The sequence below is a fragment of the Raphanus sativus genome, chromosome 6 (genome assembly GCF_000801105.2).
Source record: "Raphanus sativus cultivar WK10039 chromosome 6, ASM80110v3, whole genome shotgun sequence".
Classification (NCBI taxonomy): domain Eukaryota; kingdom Viridiplantae; phylum Streptophyta; class Magnoliopsida; order Brassicales; family Brassicaceae; genus Raphanus; species Raphanus sativus.
The window spans coordinates 8,785,855-8,795,547 of NC_079516.1; the positions used below are offsets into that span (position 1 = coordinate 8,785,855).

Genomic DNA, 9,693 nt, shown 5'->3' on the forward strand with positions numbered 1-9,693 from the left:
GGTTTGGTTTTAGTTTTCGGGTTTCGGATAATATGCCCATGACTAGTGAAGACTGAAGACAGAAGACTAATGAGGCAATGCAAAGATGCCTTGTTCACATAATGTCTCAAGTGGTCCACAGTTGTTTGTGTATAGATTCTGTTGTATCCCCTAATTTTCAAAGTAATTTATATATGTGTCATTATTACATTTATTCTCACCAAAAAAATGACTTGAATTTTTAAAAATGTAATATTGCATCAACCTAATTGTGGCATGTAAAATTTTGTCGAGAAACTAACAGTTTAAATCGTGAAGATTTTTTACTAATACTTTTAACCTTCAAAATGACATTTTTATTACAAAATATTATAAATTAAAAGGTTAACATATTGCACAGGTTAAAAGATGATGTATCAATTTTTTTTCCGAAAAATTATTTAATTAGTAAAATAAATAAATTAAATAAAATTTCCAAAAGTAAATAACAATTCTGGAAATAAAATAAAATTTCAAAAATAAAGAATATTTTATAAAAGAAAAAAGAAAAATCAGAAAATCAGAAAATTAAATAAATATTTAGAAAATTAAATAAAATAGAAAAAATTAACTAAAATCAAAATAAGAGTAAATTATAATATAGAAAACCAAATAAAACTATAATTTTCAAAAATTAGGATATTCAAAAATTCAAAATACTTTTTTTAATTATAAGATTTTTGTAAAAAAATCTCATATTCTCGTTGAGAATAACAGTTTCAAATATATCACTAATGATGATGATGACTTCTTACATAATTATTAACAATGATGGTGTTGGCATATTTTCAAAGATAGTTTCCGGCGTCGTCGTTGAAAATAACGGTAGATATGTAAATAATGATGTCTTAACAACCTTTGTTTAAAAACAGTAGATATGTCTAATAACAATGTTTTGACAACTTTCAAAGTGACATTTTATCGTTTAAAAATTAGTATAACACATGGATTATGCATATCATCGTTGACAATAACGATTGCCAAAGTATCATTAATGACATATCTATCGTCATTTTCAATGATGTTGCCACAAACTATCATTGGAGATATGTCAAAATTGTTATTGTTAATGTTTATGTGAGAAACCATCATCGTAAGCAATGATATGTTTGAAATTATTATTTTTAACGATGATATATCAGATTTTTAATTTTTATAATTGTTTTTGAATTTTCTAATTTTGTTAATTTTCTGAAATTTTCTTGTTTAGTAACCTGATTGGTTCTTTAATTTTCTGAATTTTATTTAATTTTCTGAATTTTTGATTAGTTTTCTGAATTTGTTTAATTTTATAAAATTGAATTTAATTTTTTGAAATTTTACTTAATTTGTTTGTTTATTTTATTAGTTAGATAGTTGTTTTCGAGAAAAAAACTGATACATCATCTTTTTTTTCCTGTTCAACATGTCAATTTTTACTTTCGGAGTTTTTTGCGATACAATGTCATTTGAAGGTTTAAAGTGTTAATGAAATTTTTTTAAGGTTTAAAGTGTGAACAAGTGCTATTTTCATGGGTTTTATGTTATTTTCCCTAAACTTTTCTTATAAGAATTTATGTTTTTTGGTAAAAAAAAAATGTGGTGATGACTATTAACTCTTATATTATTATTGAAAAGTTAAATTTTATGTGTTTACATTTATTTTTGACAAGACTTTTGAAATATATTATAACTAATAACTCATATATCACAAGTAAAAGAAAATATAATATTTATCACATTAATAAAAATAAAATAAATATAACTGCATTATAATTTTTAAATTAATTTATATATATACATATTATTTTTATATTATATATATATAATTTAATTATAAGCATGCATTAACAAATACCGGACTAAAACAATACTAATCAATTAACCTTTTGCTGATGATTAAATGTTTAAAACTTTTATTAGCATTTATTTTTTGCTGATGATTAAAATTATTTTATAACAAATGAAAATCCAAAATTTATTATAATTATATATTTAAATATATACATACTTAAGATTAGTGGATAAGAGACATATTTAAAATAAATAATCAATAAATATGATATAATACACAAAATTATTTTCATTAACTGTAACTATAATTATGCTAAAATTTAAATAAATAATATTGAAAATAGTAAAACCAAATCTAAAGAAGCAAAAACAAAAAATACATTTACAGTTTTATCTTTTTCCAAATTGATAAACTTCAATTATAAAAATAATAATGTCAAATATAAACTAAGTTCTAAAAAATATTATTTTTAAACTCCTAATTGTTGGAATTGTATCATTTGATTAAACAAGAAAAAAAAACAAAAAGAAAAGAAGAACAAGAACAAGAAAAAATGTGGAAGAGACAAAAGCCAACAAAATCAAAGGAGAAGTCAAATAAGCTGTTGGAGTGTTTAGACTTTTCTTAGTCTAGGTGTATACAAGTGGGAATGATTAGGCTCAAAATCTAAATATGTGTGTGTAGTTGTTAGAGAAAACTACTATAAATATGTGTATTGGTGTTGTAAGAATGTATCAAAATCAATAAGAAAAGAGTTAAAAATTTAGTCATACAAAGTGTTCTCTCTTCTCTCTACAACCATAAACTAAACGTGAGTGAGAGAGTCAAGAGAGTGAGTGTGCTTGTGTTATGATAAAACACAAGTGAAAACTAAGAGTGAGTGTGTGAATAAAAACAGAGAGTGAGTGAATAAAAACAGATCATGAACAAGAGAACGTGAGGAAGCTGGTCACTAAGAGAGGTGAAGCCAATCAAAACCACAACATGGCATCAGAAGTGTGTTGTTTACATGTCAACACTAATTAGTAAGGAAAAAGTGTTTCAAACAGTGGAGGAAAAAATGTCAACACTAATTAGCCAAGCCAAGCTATTTTGCTTTTTCTTTTCCTGGCTTAAGTGTTATTCGGATGCGTCCCTCGCAGGTTAAAAACAGTGGAGGTAATGTTATCCAATATAATCATTACATGCTAGTTGAAAGACCTAGAGGAAAGCCTTTGCCCTGTGTAATATATTGCCATGGAAACAGGTAGACTTCAGGAATAGGATTACTTCTTAACTTTGTTCTCATGATCTTCAGACCGAACCATTTAGCTTTGTCCACTTCCGACATAATCTTCAGACCGAAGCATTTAGCTTTGTCCACTTCCGGAAAATTGTCATAAGCAAGAGTGATGAAGATTGGGAAAATATCCCACTTATCAAACCAATCCACAAACCCTGTTTTCACCAAAACAGTGAATAAAGAAACATCACAAATAATAGACATAAAAAAAATTTCACTTACTAATTTCATAAGAGAGTACCTTGGCATATAACTTCAACTTGAAACCACAGAAGGCTGAAATAGGCATTCCAATTAAGTAGAATGTTCCCAAGTTTATAACCGTGACTACATGCTGCCATCCGCATCCTCTAGCCACTCCTGTAGAACGATAGATAGTTGGATGTATAGAAAATATGAGCTTCAATTTCTTTGGTAATTCAAAACAAGAAGAAAGATCTTTTACCTGATAGAACACCTTGGATTGAATCAAGAGTTATAGACGCAGCAAGAAAGAATCTCAATGATGCAAACTCTTCTTTGATGACAGGACTATTGCTGAATAACCCAGCCCAACCATCATGACCTACAAGTAAAGCAAGCACTACACCGAAAGCAAGGACTAAAGACAGTTTAACGGTTACAGAAGTCGCCTTCTTTGCGCCTTGTACATTTCCTGCTCCAAGTTCATTGGCCACACGCGTGCTACATGGGTTATTAGTTATGTTTTCATTATTACATTTTCAAAAAAAAATGTTACAACAAGTGGAAAACAGAGTTTTGAAATAATTGATGAGATGGCTGACCTTGCAGCTGCGCTAAGTCCATATGTTAACATGTAGCTAATTGACTCCGTGTTGACACTGAACTTATTTTTACATTATGCAAGAATGAGCTATTTTTGTTGGTATGAAATAGAACATTAATTAACTAAGTAGTGATATAAAGCTTTACCATATAGCTACCAGCGAGGTGGTGATCTCCGGATTAGACATCAAACCTGCCAAGAACACAAGTATCTCGAACGCCCAATATTCCAAACTGTTGCAAAAACAATAATATAGTCAATTCTTATGATTCAACAAGTATATGAATTTAAGTACTTAGTAATCGTTATTGATCTGACTTACCATACCATAGCAGCAGAAGGGAGGCTCAATGTCAAGTTTATGACTACATAACTGAATGGTTCTAATGAAAATCCGGTCCATGTTTCCTTAAACTTGTCTGAACATATCACATAAGTTCCAAGAGAAAGAAAGGCAATCCACAATGATATAGACGTAGCTATTGGAGCACCAATAAATCCAAGGCCAGCAAAATAGACCAGAACATATGAGACACCAATATTAATCACCAGGGGAACAAACGAGAAGATGACTAGCGGAGTAACGATAGATTGCGTTTGGCAAAACCTCACAATGCTCTGTAAGAACCCGTAAGCTAGTAAACCGGGAGCTTGGTATTTCATATAGAGTGCGGCTTGTCTTGAGATATTGGGATCTTGTCCAATAAGTCCGAAAACTGGTTCTGTGAAGAACCAGAAGATGGAGATGAGGATGGTGAAGACTAATGAGACGATGCATGATGATTGTAGATGAATCCCCAACATTCTGTAGCTTTTTGCACCAAAGCCTTGACCACATAATGTCTCGAGTGCTCCACTTAACCCTGTCTGAAAATAATAAAAGGACACCAACATATACTATTACTTTTTTTGGCATCATATACTATTACTTATATATACATATTCTAATATTCACATGCTTACAAATCATCATTAATGAGCCAGATATTCTTTTAGATATGTTAAGAAGAAAATTCAAACTAAACTTATCCACAGGTTCATTGTAGACTCCTTTTTTTTCTGACATCTGTTCATTGTAGACACCTTAAGTAACATGAAAATTGATTAATTACATCCCTTATGTTACGGTCACGATCTACACGCAACTATTAAAAAGGACTTGTTGACTCCAAAAACCGAATTCTAGAGACATGGATAAGTAATTTATGCAGCTTGAAATCAATAGGACCTTGTGGATATAAATGATTATGGTATAAGATCGGGGATGGTACCATGAAGGCAAAACCGGTGACAGTGGCCCAAGAATTGGCGAGGGTTGCACCAGCTAACTCGAGTTGGCCGAGGTGAGAAGCAAACATCACAGAGGTTAAAGGGATGCAATAGATGAAAAGATTTGTGAATATCATTGGAAGAGCGTATATAATTTGAGCCTTTGATTCTTCCACGTCTATCACTTTTTGAACCCAAGATAGGCTTCTCCTTCCTATATCGTCTCCTTCACCCCCGTGATCATTCAACAACGGGGTGGTAGTCTTGATGGTTTTAGCCATTGGATCTTCTTGATGAAACACTTTTGCTTAATTTTGGTTGACGAGGAAACTTGAGAATGGGAGAGGAAGACAGAAGAGTTAGAACTTAGAAGAGGCGAATTCTGATTTGTAAAGGTGAAAAACTGAATTAAATAAGGGAGGCAAGTGAAGTAGCAACACGTTAACACAACGAGAGGCAAGCAGTGAGTTAAGGCTCAAATTCAAGAGGCCCATCTCTTATCTACCTTCTCTTTTCTATTTATTGCCACACCGTAATGGACAATGGACTATATATAAATTCAGTTCATGTCGAAACCACTACTCTTTGCTATCGTTGTCGCTTCGTAAACACCAAAGCAAATGAAATTTAAGAGCCATGTACATACAAAATAAAATCATTTATTCATTCATTTAGTCTACGAATACCATCAACGTGTACACCAGGCCCGGCTCTAGACATGTGACAGTGGCACTGGGTCCATTGCTATTTTTGATTTTTAAAATTTCATTTTGGTATGAGAAATTTTTTAGTCCAGGGTCCATATAATACTTGAAAGACTGGCCTGGTGTACACTTAATTTTATTTTTGTTTTCAGAAAGTGGGTTTGCACTATTTTTTGTTTACCATAAAGCAAGAGTGCCTAAACTTATATAACGAAAATTAGTGCTGTACATTTTATCCGTTAAATTTGATTTGATTTGTTATATGTTGCTTTTCAACCCAAAAATTCCGAATATCCGTAAGCTTTCAAAACAAAGCAAATACTAAAATTCAATATCCGTTAAATTCGAAGCAAATCACAAATATTAAAAATTTTGGAAGCGAATATCTGATCTGATCCGGCAATATATAAATACATGTATATGTTGATTATATTTAAAATTTTAAATGTATAAAATTATATAATTATTATTCTAACTTATGATTTAACACATTATATTAACACTATTACTTATATAAAAGTATTATATAAAAGAGAAATTGCCAAAAATACCATTTTTATAATACCACTTTTCATGTTTACACTAACCATTTTTACCACTACTTTTAATGAAGGGTCTAGATTTAAAGGTTTAGGATTTAGGGTTTAGATTTGATGTTTTAGGGTTTAAGGTATATAGTTTAGGGTTTAGAGTTTAAGATTTAGGGTTTAGAGTTAAGGATTTAGGGTTTATAGTTTAGACTTTAGGGTTTAGGGTTTAGGATATTGAATTTAGGGTATATAGTTTAGGGTTTAGGGTTTAGAGTTGAAGATTTTGGGTTTAGGGTTTAGAATTGGAGGTTTAGGAATTAGAATTTGGGATTAGAATTTTGAAAAACATATAAAAACAAAGATATAAGAGTCTTTACCATTTTAATAAATAAGGTATTATTGAAAATGTGTCTTTAGTGGTGGTAAAGATGAATAATGGTATCTTGAAAGTAGTATTTTTGAAAATTCCCCTATATAAAAAGAAGAGAAAACATTTACGATAATTATAATTTTTCTTAATTTTTGTGTTATTATAATTGTTAACCAAGTTTAAAAATTTATAAAATATGTAGATTCACTATATCTTTTAATTTTTATCTTTTATATCATAAAACAATTAACAAAACATATTTGTATCAAATTTTTAAGATTATTTGTATTAATCAAAACAAATGAGATATCCGTAATTATCCGCAAATATCTATTTATTTTTCGGATATCTGAATATCCGTATTTTCTGAAATAAAATAAATCAGAAAATTAGATATCCGTAACATTCGAAACAAATGACAACTATCTTCAAAAATCCGGATATCCAATCCGTGACAGACCTAACGAAAACCAAGATTCGGATAAGAGCACTCCTGTAAGTAAATCAATAATTTCAAATTATTTACGACTAACTGGTTGATTTAATTATTTCTTTTTGCTACACCTTTTTAAACAAAATAAAATGATTAGGCCCTGGCTTTTGGCTACATATTTTAATCGTAGCCTAGCTATAAATGGAAAGAGTTTTTCTTTTCTTTCTAAAAAGTTTTCAGATTAAAAATTCCGGAAATTTTTTATTTGTTTTAAATTACAATGACATCCTAAAAAGAAAAAGAAATAAGAGTAAAAGAAAATTGTATATGTTTTGTGATGATTTGTCATATTTTGCAATTGTCACCAATCAGAAAAAAAATTAGTTAGGAAAACAACTTTGTTAAATAACGCAATCACCAAAATATTTGTTTTTGGTGTGGTCTACAACTACAAGTTATAAATAACGCACTTCTTTTATCATTATGTCACTACAAATTATGGTGCGGTTCAGAGTTATGCAGTCATGACGTACCATCGAATACGTATCACATAGGACGGTTCAGAGTGGTGCAGTCAGGCGTGTATTCTCACAGGGTGATAGAATTGAGACGTTAAAAAAAACAAGAACTGAGAGATTAGTAACTGTTATGTATATAATGATATTGGCACAAACATATAAATCAAACAATAATTTTTATTATTTATAATCATTTTACGGTAAACACATCCAAATAATTATTTTTTTCTATTTTATATTATAAACAACTAAATATAAATGATGTTAGAAGATGTATAATATATTTTAATATGACTATTTATTAAATAAAATGTTATATTCATATGATTTTATGATCTTTGTATTTTTTATAGCGGAAATAATTAAATCATTGATAAAAAAATTAAATATGGAACTTTTAATATATTTTTCATAATTTATAATTATTTTAAAAAATTTAATGAAAATTTTAAACTAAAATGTTAAATTCTAAGTACTCTTCAATGCAAATTTTAAATTTATGAATTTTACATGATATATTAGAAAATACATATATCCGTATACATATACATATACATATATATATATATATATGTGTATATATATAAATAATCTAAATATTATATAGTAAAACAGAAGTCATGATCTTTCATGTGTGATTTTTTTTAATTTGGAACATTATTTAGAAATTTTATTAAATTTACTAAGACTAATAATAATATATAGAATCTTTAAAATAATTTAATCATAATATCTTTTGATATTTTTTCATTTTAAATGTAAATATATTTATTTAGAAATTCTAAAAAGTCTGTTTTAAAATATTTTTACAATATCTTTATTTTCCGAAATTATATTTAAATAATTTCACTAATTTTGAAATTAGTTTGAAATATTATTATATATTAATAAATTTAGTTATCATTTATAAAAATAAAAAATTATATTATATTTGATCCATTATTTAATCATAATCAATCATATTAAAAGAAAATTATTATATTCAGCTAAATATAATAAAAATGTATTCAATTGTAAATTTATAGATTTAATATATTTTATTTTCGTAAGTATAAAATATTTATTTTCAAAAATAAAATCTAATACGTTGGTGAGACGGGTTAACATTAGCAAAATATATAATACATGTATAAAAATTAACATGTATTTCATTAAAGCTAATAATATAAAATCTTTGTAACTACTTTAATCATAATATCTTTTTATTTTAAGTATGTTGACAGAATGGCTTAAAATTAAAAAACTATATAACACATGTCTAAAAAATAAAATACAATAATATATTATTTAAAATAAATAAGCATAAAAGTATTTGTAAAAGTAAATCCAGTTTTGAAGAGCGGATCAGAATTTACCATAAATTAAATATAAAATAATTTTCAGATATGTTTTCTCATGAATATATTAATTTGTTTAATAGCTAAATGCATATATAATAAGATAAATACAAAATAATAAGTGACAAATACATATGATTTTAAACAATTGATTAGTTATAACATGTAAATTATAAATTATAGTATTTGAAATAGTTATATAAATATTTAAATATATGATTAACCTTAAAAATATGTACCATTTATATTCTAAAAATATTTATATTTATAAAAATGAAAATACAATCCACGCGGTTGTGTGGATCAAGATCTAATATCAATTAAATAAGATTTTTTATTCATATAGTTTTCTGAAAATTTGTATCTGGTTATAATAAAATTAAATCATTAATCAAAAAATTTCCAAGTGGGAATTTAAAGAGTTTTATTAATTTATAGTTGTTTTAAAAAAAAATATAATATATACAGAAAAATCTAAACGTTTTTATATGGTTAATGTCATTATTCAATTTATTTTAATAATATATTTTTAAATTTTTAAAGGATATACAAATTATTATCAAATCTTTATTATTTAAATTATTAATTACTATATATTTTTATCAAATTAGGTTGTTCTGTTTATTTCATTTAACAAAAGAAAGAATAATATTTTTTATATTACTAACTAA

The 9,693-nt window shown here is 27.1% G+C and overlaps 2 protein-coding genes across 2 annotated transcripts in view; both read right to left on the reverse strand.

The window, feature by feature from the left end:
• Positions 1-3,122, reverse strand: part of LOC130495496 (uncharacterized) — a 5,432-nt gene extending 2,310 nt beyond the window's left edge. The window contains exon 1 of the mRNA XM_056986903.1: positions 2,977-3,122. Within this exon, the coding sequence (XP_056842883.1) occupies positions 2,977-3,122 (146 nt within the window). The remainder of the gene's footprint in view (positions 1-2,976) is intronic.
• LOC108813387 (protein DETOXIFICATION 19-like) lies at positions 2,730-5,607 on the reverse strand. Its single transcript, XM_018585927.2, has 7 exons — positions 5,133-5,607; positions 4,184-4,728; positions 4,008-4,094; positions 3,860-3,916; positions 3,520-3,758; positions 3,316-3,434; positions 2,730-3,229 (listed from the first exon to the last, which is right to left on the reverse strand). Exons 1-7 carry the CDS (start codon positions 5,409-5,411, stop codon positions 3,128-3,130), a joined length of 1,428 nt encoding a protein of 475 aa, XP_018441429.2. The 5' UTR covers positions 5,412-5,607; the 3' UTR covers positions 2,730-3,127.
• Between the last annotated feature and the right edge of the window lie 4,086 nt (positions 5,608-9,693).